Source organism: Anoplopoma fimbria, chromosome 10, assembly GCF_027596085.1.
Source record: "Anoplopoma fimbria isolate UVic2021 breed Golden Eagle Sablefish chromosome 10, Afim_UVic_2022, whole genome shotgun sequence".
Lineage (NCBI taxonomy): Eukaryota > Metazoa > Chordata > Actinopteri > Perciformes > Anoplopomatidae > Anoplopoma > Anoplopoma fimbria.
Genome location: NC_072458.1, coordinates 7768467 through 7791244, shown reverse-complemented (window position 1 = coordinate 7791244; position 22778 = coordinate 7768467). Strand labels below are relative to the sequence as shown.

At 39.5% G+C, this 22778-nt stretch overlaps 3 protein-coding genes across 5 annotated transcripts; 2 read left to right on the top strand and 1 right to left on the bottom strand.

The window, feature by feature from the left end:
• Positions 1-705: 705 nt before the first annotated feature.
• si:dkey-266f7.9 (uncharacterized protein LOC100006223 homolog) lies at positions 706-3960 on the bottom strand. Of its 3 annotated transcripts, XM_054606280.1 has the most exons (5): positions 3387-3472; positions 3195-3278; positions 2974-3057; positions 1709-2279; positions 706-1305 (listed from the first exon to the last, which is right to left on the bottom strand). In XM_054606280.1, exons 2-5 carry the CDS (start codon positions 3197-3199, stop codon positions 880-882), a joined length of 1086 nt encoding a protein of 361 aa, XP_054462255.1. In that variant the 5' UTR covers positions 3200-3278; positions 3387-3472; the 3' UTR covers positions 706-879. The 3 variants fall into 3 exon arrangements, with proteins under 3 accessions (XP_054462255.1, XP_054462256.1, XP_054462254.1); XM_054606281.1 differs by lacking the exons at positions 3195-3278; positions 3387-3472 and adding an exon at positions 3671-3960; XM_054606279.1 differs by lacking the exon at positions 3387-3472 and having other exon boundaries at positions 3195-3283.
• Positions 3961-11498: 7538 nt separating this feature from the next.
• krit1 (KRIT1 ankyrin repeat containing) lies at positions 11499-21896 on the top strand. The gene is made up of 18 exons (XM_054606384.1): positions 11499-11688; positions 14444-14614; positions 15598-15767; positions 16090-16246; positions 16478-16570; positions 16668-16797; positions 16883-17126; positions 17356-17471; positions 17663-17806; positions 17932-18088; positions 18573-18680; positions 19259-19415; positions 19711-19862; positions 19948-20114; positions 20255-20342; positions 20441-20647; positions 21262-21378; positions 21578-21896. The coding sequence occupies exons 3-18, from the start codon at positions 15666-15668 to the stop codon at positions 21665-21667; spliced, it is 2229 nt and encodes a 742-aa protein (XP_054462359.1). The 5' UTR covers positions 11499-11688; positions 14444-14614; positions 15598-15665; the 3' UTR covers positions 21668-21896.
• rpz2 (rapunzel 2) lies at positions 12761-13441 on the top strand. The gene has a single exon (XM_054606558.1). It carries the CDS (start codon positions 12761-12763, stop codon positions 13439-13441), a length of 681 nt encoding a protein of 226 aa, XP_054462533.1.
• Positions 21897-22778: the final 882 nt, after the last annotated feature.

The window sequence follows — 22778 nt, the reverse complement described above, 5'->3', positions numbered from 1 at the left end:
TATACACTCAAATTATTCCTAAAATTGTCTTTTTCTTTGAAAGAGTGATGGCTTTTTACAATGGTTGTCAGAATGGTTAGCATTTATCAAAGTATTTATCAAATATTCTGAAATAAACTTTCAATTAAGAGTTTTTAACATGTGTGGTAGCTGATGGCCTATTTGCTGTTTGTTTAAAAAAACTAAAAATTCAGATTTTTTTTCTAGCCAGCTTGTCTTCATCCTCAAGAAAATTAATTTAAGGCAATTTATCAAAGCTCCACATCGGTGAAGTTCCCTTTTAATCTGTAAACATTTTTGGAGTGGGCCATTTAAAATATTGAGTAAAATTATTTTGAAAAGTTTTAAAAAGGTAACATTGAACCATGCAAAGACAATAAATCCAACATGAAATCAGCAATCTGCTTCAGTAAGAATGTGGCTCAAGTTATGTGACAGTTGAGGTTTGTGATGCAAAGGTTGACACACCAACAATTTAGAACAGGATGTTAACACAACCTGATGCCTCTGCAGCAGCACTGCCGCTCTGTGACAACAAAACACGACTGCTTACATCAGTCCTGCCTGATAGTGATCATCTGTATCAGCTGTTAGGCTGGAGTTCTTTTTCTCGTGTGGAGAACAACATAAGTGGTATTTATTTCGCTTATTTATTTATTTTTTTACAGTTACCAAATAACCTGCCTGGTGAAGTTGTTCACAAAAAACTTTTATACAATTATAATGCACTTAGCCAGTTTATTTATTTATTTTTCCCCAGTAGCTTTGGTGAATGACACAATGAGAAGGTACAATTTGGATCATGTCTGTTACAGTAAATAGTAAGGTTACAGCTATTGAATCACTATAACTGCAGTATTTGGTATCCATATTGATACTTCATTGATTGCCAGTCATTGACCAGTCTACACTTCCCTTGTACTTGACTAGCTCAGATATAACCATTAAAATCTTCTTTTTCAGTGAAGAAATTACATTTTTCAAACTTGCCTTGCCAAATACTATGTTAATAGCCTGTCTGCTCTTTTTGGCCTCTCTCAGTTGGAAGTTAATGATCATTTGAATAATAGGAGCAGCAGGGAAGTCCATGCATACAATTCCAAGGCGCTGGTTCAGGTCCGTCTTAGCATTCAGGTAGTCGTACAGTTGTGGATTGACTCGCTGAGCGACGGCTCTGGGGTACGCAAACAAACCGGCTCCACTGCTGTAGGTGAGGAAAATCTGGGACCTGTTCCCTGAAAGTGCAACCTCCAGGTGCTCATAGACGCTCTTCCATTTCTCCTTCACATGCAGAAGTGTGGGTACCTACAGGGAACAGCCAAAACAATCATTTTGATTCTTTCTACATTTTTATGAACTTGTTATGATGCAGCCGTATGTATTGGTCCTGTTTGCCAGGGGTTTGGAATACCCTTTCAAATGTACATGGCAGTTTTCGATCCTAACCCTTTGAGCGCCAATTTCGCTAACTGAGCTGTAGATGTGGCCTTCTCTACTTTGCTCGCTTGACACCTTATTCCCCTCAGTTTATACATGAGGCTCGAGGATGAACTAGTACACTTAAAACTTGAATCGCTTGCCTGAACTTGAACATTTTACAAGATCTAGCAACCTTCTCTGATTCCTTTTGTGAGCTACAGTTGGTTTTGATGTGTCAGAAACTACTGTGAAAATTTAACAGAAATGTTTGAATAATATGTTTTCATACCTTCCAGTGATCTGCTTTGTCCAGGGAACCATAGCGCATCCCCAAGTCTGGCCCAGAAAAGTCCTGCAAAACAATGAGTTTCCCTCGGGCCTCTCCCATGGACGGCACGAGCCGGCTGTGCCACAGCAGGTCCCAGTTGGCGTAGCGATGGATGTAGTCAACCACAGCACCGTAGATGTTATACGTCTCACTTAACTCCTCCTTCACTCGCATCAGCACCGTCTCACTGGGATACTCTCTGAGGAAGTCAGCCACACCCTCCAGCACGTGGCCAAAGTGCGCCCGCTGGTAAGACACCGAGTGATGGATGGTGAGGTTCCCCCCGAGGTGACGGACACGGATGTCTAGGAAGCGGACGCCGGCTCGGAGCTGGGAGGCCAAGTTCCAGGTCTGGCACTCTGCATACACGCCACCGTACAGAGCCATGGTGTTGTGGGTCCCAGGCATAGTGACCTCAGACAGCGGCTGATCATCGGGGATGCTGGCCATCCAGGACGGGTTGAGGAACTCCGGGTTGGGTGTGTCATCATAGTCGGGTCTCTGAATGGCACCATGGCTCAAACCAATGATTCTAAAAAATAACAGAGATTTGTCAGAAGGGTACTCTTGGTAGTAAATACATCAGGCTTACATAGATTTTCTTTATCTCAGAGAATGTCGAAGGTTGGTAGTCTTATTGTTTTAAAGCCTTTTGAGACTATAGCTGTCAATAATGGTGATACAAATACTTAGTGTTTTTATATGTTTAAGAAATGTCTAACTTTAAGGAGTTGCATGATTTAAATAAGCTTTTTGATTTCTTGATCATTAGTAAAATAAGAATAAATAATAATTTGTAATTGAATATAATTAAATGTATGCTTTTGTACAGCTTAATTTTCTGTGTTTTAAAATGTTTGGATATTTATTTAATATGTTTATATACTGTATTTTATATATTTTAAAGCTATTAGCATTTTATTGATTTGGCTTTGTAATTAACAGTGTTTTTTCTTATTCCTCCTATTCATTGTTTGCCTTGGTCCAGACCTTTGAATCTGCCCACTCCAACTAATTTGAGCGAACTGATTAGATGAAAACAGAGTGCAACGAGTCTGATATCAGGCAAATTCCCTGTGTGGATATTTGTTGTCTTGAGGGGTAAGCTGCTGCATGAAACTGCCTTTTGGATAAATAAAGTTATATAAATGAATATAAATGAATACATTGATATTAAGTTTGTTAAAATAATGTGTTATCAACTGACATTTTTTCAATATACTTACCCAACTAGCACCAATAGCTCAATTATCATCTTCTGCATTTTCCCTGGACCTCCTCTGATGCCACCCATCATTGATTGATCAGTTCTGATTATCAGCAGAGGCAATGGCAAGAAAAATACAACAGAGGTCAGCATTAAGTTAAACGTAATGTGACTAACAAATTGGTCAAAAATATGATATTTTAACTAAACTTAAACTTTATTGCATACATGAAATCTGACCTCATTTTAACCCATCCTAAACATTTTTTTAGGAGCAGTGGGCTGCTGCGAAGCACCCGTGGAACAACCTGGCATTCAAGGACACTGCCACATAATAAACTGGTCAACAGAACATCAGAACAATAATCAGAATATACTTTACATGTATGAAGGACTATGTGGCTAGATTAGATGATAGTAAAATGAATTTACCCATCAACTCTAATTCTCTCCTAGGTTAACATGCACCTGCCAATTACAAAAAAAGAAAAACACTCTCCCTTCATGAAAGTATGTTAGCCGGTATAAAACCAAACAAACTGTGGATACAATCCGATCCCGGTCCGAGCTGAGTTCGACCTCGGCTCACCCCTCCAGGCCATTTCAATGGCAGGTTTAAACCTTCCTAATCCCAATACTGAACCAAACCGGCCACTGCTGCTGTGTCAAATCTGCTGATGTGTTGATGTGCTGCTCTCGTCCGCTCCAGTTCATACCTGCAACTAGAAGGTACTCCTGGTGCCTGGGGAAAGAAAGAGGGGAGAGAGAGAGAGGAGTTGAGGGGGTCAGAGATGAAATGACAGAGGCAGCGTGTCGACCTGTGATGTTAGGAGCAGCTGAGCTCTACGTTACAGAGCAGGGGTGGGAGGAGAGGGTTTTGTACGTGTGTGGTATTCATCTGATCACGTTCCTCATTTTTTTGTGGTTCAGAAACAAACAAAAAATTCAGAAAATCAACTCAAGAAAATCTTATGAATTAGTGAATGTTATCTCGGGGCTTCTAGACAGTGTTACAGGTTTCTTTAAGTCCATGTTGAGGATGTTTGCCTTGCTATAACATTGCCATGGTACTTTATCTTATTTTGAAATAATACAACTCAAACTAAAATTATTAAAAATACTAAATTGAATCTGGTCAGTAGAGTGACTTTATAAAAAAAGAAAAAAAAAAAGTATTTCAGTTACAACAGCATTCAGTGTTTGTCTTTGTGTACCAAGTACAGGTGAATGTTTTCCCACACTGTTTTTTTTTTTATCAGTGAGAGAAAACCCCAAAATAGGCTCAATATTGATTAGACGTTTCTTAATACAAAAGTAAGAATTTCAAACGACAGCTTGTGCAGTTTGATATAAAAAAGAAAATATTTTAAGTAGCAAGGTCAACACACATTTGTTTTGCATACAACAGGCTATGTGACAGTTAAATTGAAATTATAGAAAGGATAAAGGTAAAAAAGAAACAGGAACACTCAACATTGAGAATATCGAATAACCAACTAGGAGGATGACTAAATTGTATTTTGTAATTATGTTACATAAGTAAGTCCTAAAGTTCATATACGGCTATGGCGTAGTGGAGAGCAAGGTAGTTCTCCAATCAGAGGGTCGATGGTTTGATACCCGGCTTCAGCAGTCGATGTGTCCTTGGGCAAGACACTTAACCCCAAGTTGCTCCCGAAGGCTTGCCATCGGTGTGGCCTGGATGTTGCATGAATGTTAGTTAGAGTCTGATGGTGGCACCTTGCATGGTAGCCTGTCATCAGTGTGTGAATAAATAAATGACACCCAGTCATAATAAATGACTGTAATGTAATATACAGATTCAGTTGCTTTGGTCATAAAGAACCTAAACTTGTCACATATGTCCAAATATTCCAAAAAAGCAAACAAGGTTTTATACATAGAATTATTTTTAATGTTAATGTATGGTGATTGTGGAGGACTACAAGGTGTTTGACTTGAACCTGTTGTTCACAAAACCACTCACAATCTGGCTTTTTCATCTTTGGGACATCACAAAGACATTTTCACATCATCCAGCAGGGGCATCCTGAATCTGTTGCTTTTCGAACAAAGAACAATAAACGGAGAAAGGTGTGAAACAAGATCACAGTGATCAACTTGCACTTCAGTTAGACTTTGAAAAAGTAACAGCTGTTGTCCAGACATAATTATGTCTTCTTGCAAATTGGATGCTGTGAGCTGAGAGTGCTCGAGTTTCTCTTGTTTCCCAGGTTAAAATCCAGCTATTACTAAAGGAAGTTTGTGACTTTGACAGATTTCTGCATTTGTATTATTTTGATGTACCTAAAATGTCTTCTACTGTCTGAGTGATATCTTTATGACGAATGTGCTTGATATTCATGTTTTTGGAAGAGCATCCCACATAATATTTCAACCCTTGAGAGGACACAGACTGAGGGGATCAGGGAAAGTGTATCTGATGTGTGTGTTTGCGGGAATGTGGTACATGGAAAAGTCTGCAGATGTTTTCCCGCTCTTGTCTCATATCACTACGGGGAAGTCAAATATTACATAACAGATGTGTCCATGACCTGTTGAATAATATTTGTTTAGCTGTCAATGATTATAGAGAGAAAATAATATAAATTCCTGCAGTTACTAACTAATCACGCTTTCTTTGACTTTTACCAGAGCGATGAAAACATCCATTTCTATAAAATATACAATTCAATTCAGTTTATTTTGTATAGCCCAGAATCACAAATTACAAATTTGCCTCAGAGGGCTTTACAATCTGTACACATGCGACATCCTCTGTCCTTCCCTCACATCGGCACAGGAAAAACTCCCCTAAAAACCCCTTTAACAGGGAGAAAAAAGGAAGAAACCTATGGGTGAACGACAGAGGAGGGATCCTTCTTCCAGGATGGACAGAATGCAATAGATGTCATGTGTACAGAATGAACAGCATAACAGAGATACAACACATTCAATGTATATGACATAAATGATTCATATAATAAGACTACTTATAATAACAGCAGCAATTATTATAGTAGAATTATAATTATGAAAATAGGGATAGTAATGTGATTAATAATAATAATCGAAGTAGCAGTGGGTGTCAGTCGGCTCACAGCAGGAGGCACGACTACGGTCCAGGTACCACAATGATTCATGGAAACCTGCAGAGCGAGAAAGCAAAAAGGGCTTCAGGGTGGAAGTAAAGCTAAAATGCTTAATGGTACGGGTAGTAGTAATAGTAATGTGACTATTAATAATAATGGTGGTAGCAGTCGGTGTCAGCAGGGCCGTAGCAGGATGCACGACCACGGTCCAGGTACAGCCACGATTTATAGAAGCCTGCGAAGCGAGAAAGCACAAAGACTCCAGGGTAGAAGCAAAGTCAATAAGCGTAATAGTACAGGCAATAATAATAGTAATGTGACTAATAATGATAGTGGTAGTAGTAGTGGGTGTCAGCAGGGCCTCAGCAGGTGGCACGATGACAGTCCAAATATAACCCCGATTCCTGGGAACCTGCGAGGCGAGAAAGCACAAGAACTCCAGGGAAGAAGCAAAATCAGTAATGTGCATAAATAGGAGATTAATACATAAAGAGGGAGTGAGAGAAGAGGAGAGAGGAGCTCAGTGTATCCTAGGTAGTCCCCCGGCTGTCTAGGCATATAGCAGCATATCTAGGGGCTGGACCAAGGCGAACCTGAGCCAGCCCTAACTATAAGCGCTATCAAAAAGGAAGGTCTTAAGCCTGCTCTTAAAAGTGGTGAGTGTGTCTGCCCCCCGGACTGAAACTGGAACCTGGTTCCACAGAAGAGGAGCCTGATAACTGAAGGCTCTGGCTCCCGTCCTACTTTTATATACTCTAGGAACCACAAGTAACCCTGCATTGATTGAGCGCAGCTTTCTAGTTGGGTAATATGGAACTATAAGTTCCTTAAGATAAGACGGTGCCTGGCCAGTTAGAGCTTTGTAGGTAAGTAAAAGAATTTTAAATTCTATTCTTGATTTAACAGGGAGCCAGTGCAGAGAAGCTAATACTGGAGTAATATGATCTCTTTTCTTAGTTTTTGTTAGAACACGTGCTGCAGCATTCTGGATCAACTGTAAAGACCTAAGAGACCTATTAGAGCAGCCTGATAATAAGGAGTTACAGTAATCTAGTCTAGAGGTAACAAATGCATGAACTAGTGTTTCTGCATCGCTTTGAGACAGGATTTGCCTGATTTTCGCAATGTTACGTAAATGAAAAAAGGCTGTCCTTGAGATCTGTTTTATATAAGAGTTAAAAGACAGATCCTGATCAAAGAGAACTCCAAGGTTCTTAACGGTAGTGCTGGATGCTAGAGCAATGCCATCTAGAGAAACTATATCGTTAGATAATTGATTTCGAAGGTGATCTGGGCCTAGTAGGATAACTTCTGTTTTTTCGGAGTTTAACATTAAGAAGTTACAGGTCATCCAGGTTTTTATGTCTGTAAGACATGCTTGAAGTTTAGAGAACTGGTTAGTTTCGTCTGGCTTAATTGATAGATATAACTGGGTATCATCTGCATAACAATGAAAGTTTACTGAGTGTTTTCTGATAATATTCCCCAAGGGAAGCATATATAAGGTAAATAAAATAGGTCCAAGAACAGACCCCTGTGGAACTCCGTGACTGACCCTGGTTTTCATCAAGCTTTCATTGTTTACATATACAAACTGAGATCGGTCTGATAAATACGACTTAAACCAGCGGTTCCTTTAATGCCTATTAGATGCTCCAATCTCTGTAATAGGATTTGATGATCAATGGTATCAAATGCAGCACTAAGGTCTAGCAATACAAGTACAGAGACAAGTCCTTTGTCTGAAGCTATTAGAAGGTCATTGGTAATTTTCACCAGTGCCGTCTCTGTGCTATGATTCACTCTAAATCCTGACTGAAAATCCTCAAATAAACTATTGTTATGCATAAAGTCACACAGCTGATTTGCTACTGCTTTCTCAAGGATCTTAGAGAGGAACGGAAGGTTAGATATAGGTCTATAGTTAGCCAACACCTCTGGATCAAGAGTAGGTTTCTTAAGAAGAGGTTTAATTACAGCTAGTTTGAAGGCCTGTGGTACATGGCCCGTTAGTAAAGACAGATTGATCATTTCTAATAAAGAATTGCTAATTAAAGGTAAAACTTCCTTAAGCAGCCTAGTCGGAATCGGGTCTAAGAGACAGGTGGAAGGTTTAGACTTAGAAATAGTTAAAGTCAATTGTTGAAGGTCGATGGGCGAAAAGCCATCTAAATATATTTCAGGTTCTACAGCTGTGGATCGATCGGTACTGGTTGAGGGCAGTAGATTATACATTTTTTCTCTAATAGTTAGAATCTTATCATTAAAGAAGTTCATGAAGTCACTACTACTGAGGTTTATAGGAATACACGGCTCAACAGAGCTGTGACTCTCTGTCAGCCTGGCTACAGTGCTGAAGAGAACCCTGGGGTTGTTCTTATTTTTCTCTATTAATGCTGAATAATAGGCTGCTCTAGCATTACGGAGTGCCTTCTTATATATTTTAAGACTGTCTCGCCAGACTAACCGCTCTTCATCCACATTGGTGTAACGCCATATCCTTTCAAGTTTTCGCGATATTTGCTTTAAATCGCGGGTTTGAGGATTATACCATGGAGCAAACCTCCTTTCTTTTATTAGCTTCTTTTTTAGAGGAGCTATAGAGTCTAGTGTCATTCGCAGTGAGCATGCAGCACTATCAACAAGATGGTCAATCTGAGACGGACTAAAGTTAGCGTAGGAGTCCTCTGTTATATTGAGCAATGGTACTGAATAAAACCCTGAAGAAATCGCTTCTTTAAATTTAGCTACAGCATTATCAGATAGACATCTAGTGTAGAAACTTTTGCCTAATGGCGTACACTCTGGTAGAAAAAATTCAAAGGTTATTAGATAATGGTCCGATAAAAGAGAGTTCTGTTGAGAGACAATTACATTTTCTATTTCAATACCATATACCAGAACAAGGTCGAGGGTATGGTTAAAACAGTGAGTCGGTTTATGTACACACTGACAGAAGCCAATAGAATCTAATAATGAACTAAACGCAGTACTAAGGCTATCATTATACACATCCACATGAATATTAAAATCCCCTACAATAATAACTTTATCTGTTTTGAGGACTAAACTTGATAAAAACTCTGAGAATTCAGATAGGAATTCAGAATACGCACCTGGTGCACGGTACACTATAACAAATAAAATTGACTTCAATGCTTTCCCGCTCGGGTTTGAAAGACTAAGAACAAGGCTTTCAAATGAGTTGTAATTTAATTTAGGTTTAGGGTTTATTAATAGGCTTGAGTCAAAAATAGCTGCTACTCCACCTCCTCGGCCTGTGCCTCGAGGAATATGAGTATTAATATAACTTGGAGGAGTTGATTCATTAAGGCTAACGTACTCTTCATGACACAGCCAGGTTTCAGTAAGACAAAATAAATCAATATGATATTAAATCATTTACAAGTACACCCTTTTTACAAGTACACAGAGATCTAATATTTAAGAGTCCACATTTAATTGTCCTGTTTTGATGCACTGTTGCATTGGTTGCCTTAACTTTTATTAAGTTATTTTGTATAACTCCTCTTCTGTTGACTTTAAATAATTGAAGTGGCCGTGGGGCAGACACAGTCTCTATAGGGTTTTGGGTGGGTAACTGGGTGGGTAACTGCTCCAAAGGAAGCGCAGAGAAGTGTGAAAGACTGCGACTCTGCTTCTGCTTCCTGGTAAAGCTAATGTAAAAAAAGGTGTTTCTCTATGTGCTTAAAGCTAATATTACACTATCCACTATCCTGTTATCATTAACTGCATTGACATTGGCGTTAATCAATTTGACATTAATTAATTAGATTATTTTTTGTTGTTAAAGCATCTAGCCAAGTTGATACAATATGATTTTTTGAGGCGTGCAGGAAGCGGAGGAGGAGGCTGAAGCATGTATTGCTGTGTTCCACAATGTAATTCTTTATAATACCACCAGATGACAACAAAGTGCTACATTTTTAAAATCTGGCTTTAGGTTTTAGTGCTCCTACAGAACAAGTAGAAAAGTTCCTAAACATTATGTAAAGCACTCCAACTTAACCTTTGTTGAGTTGGAGTGCTTTAAACTATTGTTTAAAGTCATAGCCAACAGAGCTGTTACCAAGAGTGGACCAAGAGTTCGGAGGACATCCAGAATAAAAATCCAAATTGTCAGCTGTTAGCCTATAAATTGATCAATCAGCAAATAGGAGTATACACAGTGCAGAATGCCACAAAAGCCACGCTTGCGCTTTGTTTTTGCATTTTCATTATTATATGATTCGGGTCTGTGGTCTCAGAAACTAGTTGAAGATTTCTGTAATGCTGCACTTAAGTGCTTTATTATAAACAATATGTCAACAAATGATTTCCCTTAACACAATAATTGCTACTTTTTAACTGAGTGCCTAGTTCTGATAATGAGGATGCCACAAATTTAACCTGTGTGTATATTTCCTGGTTCTCATAGTCTTTTCTGATATTAAACTAAATATCTTTCATGCTGTTGGTTGGACAAAATAAGAAATTATAATTCACAACAGATTGATCAAATAAATTATTTTTTTTTGTCAGCAGGACAGAAATACAGAATAAAACAACAACAATCACATTCTAAGATGAATTTGAATGTTGTTGTCTTATGTAAAAGGTAGAAACCTGAATTCAAAATGGATTAGTATTTTTGTCCTGTAACTACAGGCCGGACACACACACACACCCACATACCGTCCTCCAGAAAAACCAGCTCTTGATACTTTGTTGAATTTCATTGTATAACTCATTATCATTCTCTGCATACCTTTTGCGAGTTGTGCTGTCAGGGATATTCAATGTGCTGTTTACAGTTGCTTGTGCATAGGTAGAAAAGTGTTAAATAAGTGCACTCCACTCCATTTACCATTTCTGTGATTTTTATGTTCGGACTGCCTAATGTTACATGCCAACAAATGTTGTGCATTTTAAAAAAAAACACTGTTAAAACTGCTCCTTTTCTCTGACACTGTGTCTGGAAAGAAATGTTGCTGTTGACAATTTCAAATGTAATGGTGTGAGCACTGCAAACAAAATAAAATTGATCTCCATTTATCTTGTATTACTTAACCTTGGCAAAACTTACTAAACCTGCCAGTCTTGATAACAAAAGACATAAATAAGGAAATATATTTTCTGTAATTTGGGCGTACTGACCCTTTACACCCTTGTGCCCTGTGAACCTAGCTGCTGAAGTATTGATTAAATGTATGTCTGGATATAAAATAATGGAATATTATGGGCTTTGCTATGTTTTTAAATTCTGTTCACAGCATTATCAGTGAAACTCAGGTTTCCTGGTTATAAAGTGTGACATTGTCTTTCACTTCTGCTGACCGATACTGGCTGGTATCTGGTCACCCATACTAGTTTGGAAGGTGTGGGGACCAGACAAGTGAGTAAAACAACACAATGAAAAGCATACCCTCATCATTCACTGCCTGTGGTTGGAGCTTGCAGCTGCAGTGCATCTGAAGGAACTCCCCTCATCCAATCAGCACAGGGAATGCAGGAGTCACTTCCTTGTGTTTACTTCCTTATTTGGCAGGAAGGGGATGTCCTTCTTGACTAGGGAGGAAAATGGTATAAAGGAAAGTCAGACGGCTTCAGTAGACAGAGTGATTCCTACTGTTTTATCTCTGGTGAGTAAACATATGTCATCTCATTGCTTTCTAATCTATGACCTGAATGATGTTTTAAACTCTGTGTGATAACGGAGTCAGCTGGGACTGACTGATAGACGTGAAAGATGGTTGATTTATATGCATGTGTGGGGTTGTAAATCAGGAAATGAGAGAAACGGGTCCAAAAACAAACAAAGTAATACATCCCAAGTTAAAATTTAAGGTGTCAAATAGTCACTGGAGGTTATTTGAATTGGTAAAGCTGATACAACAAAGGTCATGACACGTAATCAATTGTTTATTTCCTGTCTTTCTTGTGTTACTACAATGACACACCCACTGTGGTCACTGAGTTATTTTTCCTGCAGGACAGCATTGAGAAGGATGCTTAATGTCAAAACTATGAGAAAGATACATCACAGATAGATTTGGGTCTGTGGTCTCAGAAACTAGTTGAAGATTTCTGTAATGCTGCACTTAAGTGCTTTATTATAAACAACATGTCAACAAATGATTTCCCTTAACACAATAATTGCTTACTTTTTAACTGAGTGCCTAGTTCTGATAATGAGGATGCCACAAATTGAACCTGTGTGTATATTTCCTGGTTCTCATAGTCTTTTATGATATTAAACTAAATATATTTCATGCTGTTGGTTGGACAAAATAAGAAATTATAATTCACAACAGATTGACCAATAACAAAACTATTGTTTACTTTAAGCCCAAGTTTCTCCTCATGATGAAGCTCTGTGTATCTCTGCAGACAACATGAGCCTACATGTGACCTGTTGCCAGTCACATTAGACTGTAAAATGACACCTTCTACAATATGGCTTTTGTGCAGCAGCTACAGCAACATGTGGGCTGTAGCACCAGTCATTTTTAGGGTATTGCAAAGACCCACTGTGAGCAATAATTGAAGTAAAGCTTTTAGATTGTGGTTAAAAGATGAAACTACCATGCACAGATTCAGTCTGAAAGATATATTAAGATATACTTTAAACATACAGTGCTTTCTTTAATCTCTCCACCCTCCAGACTTACTTTGTGTTGAACACTATTGTGGCAGAGGAAAGTAGTGGCAGTAATGGCAGATGCAGAAAGAATCAGGGAAACTGCAGTCATAGTGCTGGGCTTCGTGGAAAATGTGGCCTCCTTCGCCTCCTCCATCAACCCCATCTTTGGCATAGTCTCCTCCCTGGTTGCGGTGGCTCGCACGGGCCTGATTAAGAAGGAGGGCCACGCTCTAGACAGGGAGTTCAAGCCGCTCCACACCAGACTGGAGACCATCTCCGAAAGGAACCACCAATGCCTGAGAAGGATCCGCATCGACGAGGTGAACGAAACCTATGGCAAGTACGAGGAGTACATTAAACACCAGTACAATGCCTTCAACGACATGGTGGCACATATGAAAAAAGATCCAGACAACACCCAGCGTTACATGAAGGCCTTTGAGACGACTTATGAGAAGGACATGAGCAACATGAGCCTGGATGTGTACTACAACGGTGTGATGGGTACCAAAATGCTGTTTGGTAGACCCCTTCTAAAGGTGTACCTGGACAACTGCGACGGCAACCGGGAGATCATGGAGCGCCGCTGTTCACACATCATCCACCTGTTCCACATGGGCCTCATAGCCCTCATGGCCTACACAGCTGTTACGGAGGACGACGAAGATGAGGTGCGGGAGAAGTGGACCAGGAGGGTGGATAACATCCAGGAGAAGATGCAGGAGGTGCTCAGTCAGTGCAACGACAACTAGTCCTGAACATGGGTCATCAGAGAGAACAATTTGTACTCTCAGCTGTGGACCAATGAAAAAAGACAAAATATGTTATAATATATATCTAAATAAAACCAAAGCCATGCTGTCATTGATTTTATTATTGCAGCATTTTAGTTAATGTATCGACATCGTATGTCATTTTTTGTTTCAAAGAGACCACTATATGTTTCAGTTGCTTTGTGTTACTTTCCCATACATGCTAAAGTTGTGTACAATCTCTTCAATTAAAATGCACGTTATTAGTTGATAAAGTTGTATGTTTGTGAAATCCTTTTCATCCACACTAAAACCAACAAACTATATTTTAAAAAAAAGCCATAAGTAGCAGGACAAGTAGTTATGAGTCTGTTTATAGGGCTATAACTCTGAATTCAACATGGATTAATACTTTGTATCCATACAACCACAAGATGTCTGTGTCCCCCAATATTTAAGGAAATGTCATGGGCTGATTAGCTTAGCATAGCATTATGATTGAAACAAGGGGAAACAGCCATGCTGGCTCTGTGCAATGGTTACAACATCCACTTACCAACACTCCTAAGCCTTAATAATTAAACGTCGTCATTTGTTAAATAGTACCGGGGTCGCTGGTTGACATGCAACTCCAGAGTGTCAAGAAACTGTCCAGTAAAAAAAAAAAAAAAAAAAAAGCGAATTGTTGTTTTAACCCTTTCTTTAACTTGTTAAGTAGTAAGTTTAAAATCTGCTGATAGGCAATATTGTAACGGGTGAACGGAGCAAAGCCAGCATGTTTCCCCTTTATTACACCTTTGCAATGATATACTTTATTTATTTGACAATTATTTTAAGGGAAATTTAGCAAGTATATTCGGTTAAGAAATATTAAAAACCTGTAATGAAAGCATTTAACAACCCTGCTGCCGCACTGAGTCCCCCTCACCGCCAGAGTCCTCTGTTGTCCGACTGGAACCGCTGTCATGAAACGTAACACGATTCCTCTGTTTGTCGCTGCAGCCCTGCCCAAAGTTACAGGCCCGCAACTGCTGCAACCCAAATATCCATCCCGGGAGTTTGCCTGGGGCTATCTCCTGGATGCGGACCTTTAAATGTGTCAAGCTTGAATTCCCCGAGAGACGAGAAATGCTGTGTTTTGTCTGATTGAGGAAACAAGTCACGTCGCTTTCGGTAAGTTTCATCTGCTCAACGAGCGGAAAAGCGGCGATGATGAGCGTAACATCCCGGGTACAGCTGCTGATTCAGTCCAAAAAGTTGATCGTGTTTATTGTGGACTAGAACATTTATCAATACTGTTTTGATACAGCAGCCCAGGGATGTAGATTTAATTATAGCATAGTGTGTTAATAACTGTTTAGAGACAGCAGAGTTTGGTTTCCGGGGCGTTACCTGCCTTTGAACGCAACAAGTTGGTTTCTGAGCTGAATGTCACTTTCATAGTTTATGTACAATAAACATTTGAGTCTTTGCTTTGGAGAGTGGGTCAAACCTGAGGGCCTGCATGGCAGACATACTTGTGAAATGTATATCAATAACATTTTCATAATGCATGATAAAAGTAGCTATAAACCAGTCTCTATAATATGATGTCCTAACCACTGTCATAAGGCATCACCGGTGCTTTTGCTTTTACTTTACAACATCAAGTATCACGGTTGGTTGTGTTTTGCATAAAAGGTTAGAAATGTAATATTTGTTCATAGGTCCTTCAAGGGATATGAGACACTACATAGTTGGCCAACAGTCAGTCCTAATTGTGATTAGAGCTGCCTATAACAATTATTTTCATTATTGATATATCCAACGATTATTGTCTCAATCAGATATTTTGAGTTTTAAAATGTCAAGACAGTGAAAAGCAAAAAATCCCTACATTTGAGAAGCTGAAATGGGAGAATGTTTGACGTTTTTTGCTTAAAAATATGACTCAAACATCAATTTGATTGTCAAAATTGTTTTAATCTAATTGTAATTGGCCTAAATATTGTAAAAAGCATTAAACGACATTCCCAAAGCATCATCAGATTCCTGGTTTTTAGTTTTTGAGTAAAGTTATAAAGGGTTTTGTTTTGTTGGAACTACCCAGCTTTAACTTTGATGTAAACAGGTGGGATGATTTTCTTTTTTTATTCCCCCTTGATTTTTTGTTTCAGGGATGCCTCTCCACAGCATTTGGCCCTTGTGCAGAAGGTTTTGTCGGGACTGAGAAAGAGTCGGCAGTATGGGCAACGAGGACGCCCTCGAGGATGTGTTCGTTGCTGTCATCCGCCCAAAAAGTCAAGTCAGCCTGAGCTCAAAGGAGTACAGAGCCAAAGCCTATGAGGTAAGTGTGATGACTCTGACAGCAGCTCGCCTGCTCACCTCAACATCTAAGCCAAACATTATTCATATGATATCTAAAATAAAACAAAGGGAAGGGACAAAGATGAGGCTAATCTTTCTCCTGAGAGATAAACACTCATCAGATAACAGAAGCTTAATATAGTTTTTGTTAGTTTAAAACTGCTTTGTGTAGTTACTGTAAACTAACATTATTAATAATGACCTATCAACCAGCTATTTCTAATTTCCAATTACGTAATATTTTTTCTAAACCCCTTTATAACTCATAACTAATTTATATGTTGCCTCTGGGTCCTGTACAGATCCTGCTGATTGAAGTGCCTTTGGAGGGGAAGGAGAAGAAAAGAAAGAAAGTCCTCCTGGCCACAAAGATCCAAGCAGCAGGAGACAAATCCAAATCCATATTGGATTATGTTGATGAAACAATCAGACCGATATCCAACAACCAAGGCTTCGTAGGTGAGTGTGGGACATATGTGACATTCGCACTCATGAATATTTCTAAAACGTGCATACAGTGTCACCACTGCTGACTGTAATTTAAACCAGTGGCTTGCAACCATTGTGGCTTGTGGCTCTATAAAGAGCAGGAAAAGCCTACACGTGACCCCTTGTTGTCACAGGCCGCGCGTGTTATGGTTGAGCTCTAACATTGGTAGTCACTGATGTAAACACCATTTTGGGTTTCAGGAAAGCGTGTGGTGCATATGAAGAAATTCCCCCTCGATGGAAACGATGAAGGAAAAGAGGCCTCGCTTTTTGTCGTGCCTGTCAGTGTTAAAGGTGAGCAAAAAACAAAGAGTCTGTCTCACTTAATTAATGCCTTAGATATTGGAAAACATAGTTTACATGCTGCATATTAATAAATCACTCCGAACAGACAACAGCAAGCCTGTTTACAGCGCCGGGAGCCCAAGCTTCTTCTGCTTCCAGGACATCATGCGGGTGTGCAGCGAGACCAGCGCTCACTTCTGCCCCATCACCTCCAGGATGCTTCTGGCTTTAGACAAGTGAGGATGCGTTTGAAAAGACGATGCTCTTAGATGAGGCCTTTGTGGACACCGAGCTTTAACGTTGCCTCTTTGACCTCCGTAGATGGCTAGCAGAGCAGCACACCGTGCCTCACGCCATCCCCGCGCTGTTCAGACCAGCACCCGTTGAGCGGGTGAAGACCAACGTCAGCAACCCGGCCTACACCAGCGAGGGCAAACTGAGTGAGGAGGGTCTGCACATGGGCTACACCGCTCTGGAGATCAAGAGCAAGATGATGTCCCTGGAGAAGGCGGACATGTGCATCCTCAACCCGCTCTATGGCTCTGATCTGCAGTACACCAACCGGGTGAGTCAGCTTATTTACTTAGTCTTACTTTACTGAAAATGGAGAGGGACTAGACATGTTTGATGTCAATTATCAAGGGGGAGTGGTTATCTGAAAAGTAGAATAATAATAAAAAGTGCCCTCTGTTGGTAATTTAGACTTAGAAAATGTGAATTTATTTGCACTAGGACCAAAATCACCCTCCCTTTGTTATTCCTGCTTGACTGGCTTTTTTTTTTTTTTTTTGCAGGTGGACAAAGTTATTATCAACCCGTACTTTGGGCTCGGAGCTCCAGACTACTCCAAGATCCAGATCCCCAAGAGGGAGAAGTGGCAACACGGTCCGAACTGTGTGGCAGAAGACAAGTGAGGGGTTATTCTTTCAACCTTCTTGTTGTAACTTCTGCTCCTCTTTGGGTCTCATTTCTGTATGTCACAGGTTTGGTCATGACTTTTGCAACCGGCTCCCGGCTCCCCTTTTCTTCTTTTTCTTTCCATCTTCAACATCATGCAGTTTAAAAAAAGATAAAAAATGATATAAAAAAAATTCTCTGCAGGGAGCGTCAGTGGGTGGATGACTTCCCCCTCCACCGCAGTGCTTGTGAAGGAGACACAGAGCTGCTGACTAAGCTCCTGGACAGCGGTTTCTCAGTCAAGCAGCTGGACAGCGACCACTGGGCTCCAATTCACTACGCCTGCTGGTGAGTCTGACTCTCAACTGACAGCACGAGAAAGTCCCAAGCATCCAAAAGGGCTTATCTCCTTGGATTCTGTTTTTTTCTTGTTAATGATAAGTTTTGGTAAGGTTGAGTTTGATTCCACGCAGGCATGGTAAAGTCGAGGCGACCAAGCTGTTACTGGAGAAAGGTAACTGTAATCCAAACTTGCTGAACGGCCAGCTCAGCTCTCCTCTGCACTTTGCAGCCCGAGGAGGCCACGCAGAAATAGTGCAACTCTTGCTGCAGCACCCCGAGATTGACCGGGTAAGAAACGTGCACTACTCTCCAAAGATGTAAAAACATGTTGATTTGTAATATCAGTAAAGCATCAAAAAAGCAGCAAAGAATAAGAAACTTATCATACAATGTTATATCTATTGTAGAGAGAGAGCAGAGATAAAAATTGTGATCGTTTTTCTCAACTTCTTTGTTATTTGATTTACTTAAATTGAATCTATGTCTAATCTGTGACCTATGCTCAGTGATGCTCATGCAAAACTCATAAATATCATGGTAAACAGTAGGCATCCATTATACATCAATGATGTGTTTACAGCTTTTACAACAAGTTTAATATCTGATGTTTGTTACACTGGATATATTGTAGAATTGAAATGCTTGGTAACTGCTTTATGTTGCTAACTTAGACAAAACATTTATGTATTATGATGTACTATGTCAAATCTCACAATGAAGTTATATTCGTAAACAATAACCAGTAAACACTAATTTACTTTTCCACCACCAGCACATAGAAGACCAGCAGAAGAGATCCCCTCTTCAGGTGTGTGAGGAGAACAAACAGAACGAATGGGAGGAGACAGTGAAGCTTCTGCAGCAAACCAGCAGCAAACCTGTGAGTCACACCTCAGACAAGTTAATTACTGTATTTGTATTGTAAACATGACGCCAATTCATTCATTCTGATCTCACGCAGCTTCCATTTTGCTTTGGCTTGTCATGTCTTTAAAGTTATGACAGACGAGGTGTATATGTGTTTATGTTTTTTTATAAGCGTTACATGGTTTTCTACGTAATGAGAGCCTTTTATGGCAAGACACTTATGAAGTTTGTTATAACTTTATTCAAACATACTCACACCCTCTCAAGTACACTGCACTTCACCATAAGTAAGGTTTTTTTTGGTTCATATTTATGTAGCTGAATTGTAATTCCCTGACTGAAGTGCTTACATATATTTAACTGGTCTATGTGGTGGGAAAATACTATGTGCTTGAGGGCCATGTAATGTACTTGTATTTTTTTTTACAAATTTCTGTGGCAGTCTGCTGCTCTCTAGATGGCGCTGTCCCCTCAGACAAAGTCTGAGCTGTGCTGCAGATTTAAAAAAAAGAAAAAAGTTATTTTATTTTCAATCAAAGATCTAAGTTGTCTGACTTGTTTTTGTTTACGGTGCGTTTGTGTGTTCCACAGTATGAGAAGGTGCGCATCTACCGCATGGACGGCTCGTATCGCTCCGTGGAGCTAAAGCACGGCAACAACACGACGGTGCAGCAGATCATGGAAGGCATGCGTCTTTCACAGGACACCCAGCAGTACTTTACCATCTGGATCTGCTCAGAGAACCTCCGTGAGTTCACTCAGAAGACATGTGCCCTAAAATTGCTCTCTCATTCATCCTGTGGCTGTTAAACCAACTGAGACCAAACATCAAGAGGACAGACATTTTATCAAATCCTTTTTTGAATTAGAAAAGTTTCATCAGATGTTCTATGTTGCTTTTTAGTCCTCAGACTCTGAGAAGACAAATGTTTGTATCTTTTAACCTCAGACATTTTTAACATCATGTCACAATTAGCCTGTTATGCATATGTTATCGCAAAAAAGAAGACTGAGGTTGCATTGGTGTGCTTTTTGTGTGTCAGACCTGCAGCTGAAGCCGTACCACAAGCCCCTGCAGCACCTGCGGATCTGGACAGAGATTGTGACGGACCTGACGGTGCTGGATCCTCAAAGGGAAACACCTCAGCTCTTCCTTCGCAGGGATGTCAGGCTGCCTCTTGAAGTTGAGAAAAAGGTAGCATAATATGTATTTTGCAAGAAGCTGCTTGATTATAGCTTTGAAATGTGTTAGTTAGTTACTACTCACTGTTTTGTTCCAGGTGGAGGACCCTCTGGCCATCCTCATTCTGTTTGACGAGGCCCGTCACTGCCTCCTGAAGGGCTTCTTTCCTGCTCCGGACAGCAAGCTGATCACACTGGCCAGCCTCCTCCTGCAGATCATATACGGCAGCTATGAGAGCAAGAAGCACAAGCAAGGGTTCCTCAAGTAAAACACTGTTTAAACTCACATTAAGACTTAATATTGCACTGAGAACCTTTTTTTGTCTGTGATATGCACTCCCAGGTGAATACTGCTTAATTGTTGTATGAAGTAAAAAGCTGAATTCTCTGTTTTGTTTTCAACAGTGAGGAAAACCTGAAATCAATTGTGCCGATCTCCAAAGTGAAAAGCAAAGCGTACCACTGGACCAACAGGATTCTGCATGAATACAAGGTATGCTGGAAATGTTTATTGTAGAAATTCCTTCAAGACTTAGAATGAAATCCCACTGCTGGTTTTATTGACAGGCTGTGTTCCATCCTCTCTGACAGGCCCTGAGCACCAGCGAGGGTGTGAGTAAAGAGATGCACCACTTGCAGCGACTCTTCCTGCAGAACTGCTGGGACATCCCGACCTACGGAGCGGCCTTCTTCACCGGTCAGGTCTACACCAAGGCCAGCGCCAGCAACCACAAAGTCATCCGGGTCTACGTTGGGGTCAACACAAAGGGACTGCATCTCATGAATATGGAGACCAAGGTACAGTCACCTTTTATTCAAGGTTTTACATTTCAACTATACACCAAATTTCCTCATGTTATCTTCAAATTAATTGAATTGATTTAAAATTAATGATTGAAGATTGAAGACCTGCAACAACATTATTTCTAATTCTATTGAAGCTCCCAAAGCTTTTTTGACAAAACATCTTTAATTTCCCTGTTTGTTTTGAATATTTAACTTAATTTATACATTTTTAGTAGTATTATTTTAGCATTATTTTATTATCGCTTTATCTAAACATTATAATGCCTCAATGAAGAGATGAGATGGGCTGATACTGAATAAATATGTTACTGTGATACTGTGTGGATTATTTTTCCAACTGAAAATGCTTCTTAACGGGAAAAATAAAAAAGGGGAAACTGGATGAAAGGGTTTCAGTGTGTAAGAAAGCTGAGACAAAGCTACAAGGGAGTGGCTAGTTGTTTCAATTTTGCACAAACTTGTTTATAGGTGAGATATTTATAACTAAAATAACATTTTGGGGTGTAATATCTACGTTAACGCCGATTGTCTGCAACTTTAAACTTCAGAACTCCGTTAAGTTTATTTAAGAAATAATGTAAATGTTTTTGTTTTTGTTCTTCCAGGTCCTTCTCATCAGTTTAGAGTACAGCACATTCATGTGGCAGCTTGGACACGCCGACCAGTATTTCCAGATACACAGTGGTGACAATAAAATGAACTTCATTGTGCACACAAAACAGGTAACTGTCCCGGGACATTTCCAAAACTTTTCAAATATCTCAAAGTTGTCTTAAGAATAATGTGACCCATAGTGACTATAACCAGAGTGCATTTATAAAGCAGGATATTTCAATGACAGCTCCAGTTTAAAATGTTCACATGTTGAAATGATCATATATCATAATCACTGTCTCACTTGTGTTCATTATTTCCTAACAGGCTGGCCTTATTGTGAAGCTCTTGATGAAGCTGAGTGGACAGATGACACCAAATGATAAAAGCATAACGGACAAATATGCTTACGGCTGAAAAAAACTCAGCTGCCATAGATCCCAGTGGAGGTTTTCCCCACTGACTGTCAACTGACTGCAATACTCTGGACGAAGAGCAAAGTCTCTCCACAAGCGCCTCTTTTTGTATATTAGGCTTACCGATATCTTTCACAACCTCACGTTGTGTATTTTGACACGTCATATATTTTGAGTGCATGTAAATATGTTTATTTAATGTGGTTTTAATAAACTGATGTATGAATGTGGATGTATTGAGAGTTTATGTTGAAAAGTCTGGACTGTATTTTGTTTAATTAATATAATGAATTAACTTAATTGATTATTAACTTAAGACTTAATTATTATATTCCTTTATTGATCCCCATGGGGGAAATTCAAGTGTTGCAGCAGCTCAACTACACAGACAGACAATAAATACACATACTATACAACTACACAGACACAGACAATAAATACACATACTATACAACTACACAGACAATAAATACACATACTATACAACTACACAGACACAGACAATAAATACACATACTATACAACTACACAGACACAGACAATAAATACACATACTATACAACTACACAGACACAGACAATAAATACACATACTATACAACTACACAGACAATAAATACACATACTATACAACTACACAGACAATAAATACACATACTATACAACTACACAGACACAGACAATAAATACACATACTATACAACAAAAAAAAAAAAGATTAAGTGATTAATCTTATGGAATATAAGGCCGATGCAAACTTATAACATGACCCGTTCAGGCAACTAGCTGTAAATTGAGGGCAGTGAAATAAGGATAATGCTTACGCTAAATGAATGCTGGATAACGTTACAACTGCACTTTTCTTCACTTCCCTGAAGTCAATGAGCACTAGCAGATAGCCTACAGGAACAGCACTATCATAGCAACTTAACTGCCATTCATAAAAAAATATACTATATCACCATAGTTGTTACATAAAAGCAAGCTAAAAACATACACGTAACGTTTTTCTAACAATCAAGAGTGTTCGAGGAATCGCTTTAATGCAACAATTTTTGGTTTGGGGAATTATCCACAAAAGTTACCTGAAGGGTAGGGTTAATGTGGTAGAGC

What these genes read in the sequence shown, in the direction of transcription:
- si:dkey-266f7.9 (XM_054606280.1), bottom strand. An exon ending in GAGCTATTGGTGCTAGTTGG is followed by an intron (nt 2,280 to 2,973) that starts GTAAGTATATTG and finishes GTTATTTTTTAG; the next exon opens with AATCATTGGTTTGAGCCATG. An exon ending in ACAAAGCAGATCACTGGAAG is followed by an intron (nt 1,306 to 1,708) that starts GTATGAAAACAT and finishes TGTTCCCTGTAG; the next exon opens with GTACCCACACTTCTGCATGT.
- rpz2 (XM_054606558.1), top strand. Translation starts at nt 12,761, where the DNA reads ATGGCAGATGCAGAAAGAATCAGGGAAACTGCAGTCATAGTGCTGGGC.
- krit1 (XM_054606384.1), top strand. Translation starts at nt 15,666, where the DNA reads ATGGGCAACGAGGACGCCCTCGAGGATGTGTTCGTTGCTGTCATCCGC. An exon ending in CCAATTCACTACGCCTGCTG is followed by an intron (nt 17,807 to 17,931) that starts GTGAGTCTGACT and finishes GATTCCACGCAG; the next exon opens with GCATGGTAAAGTCGAGGCGA. An exon ending in AGCACCCCGAGATTGACCGG is followed by an intron (nt 18,089 to 18,572) that starts GTAAGAAACGTG and finishes TTCCACCACCAG; the next exon opens with CACATAGAAGACCAGCAGAA.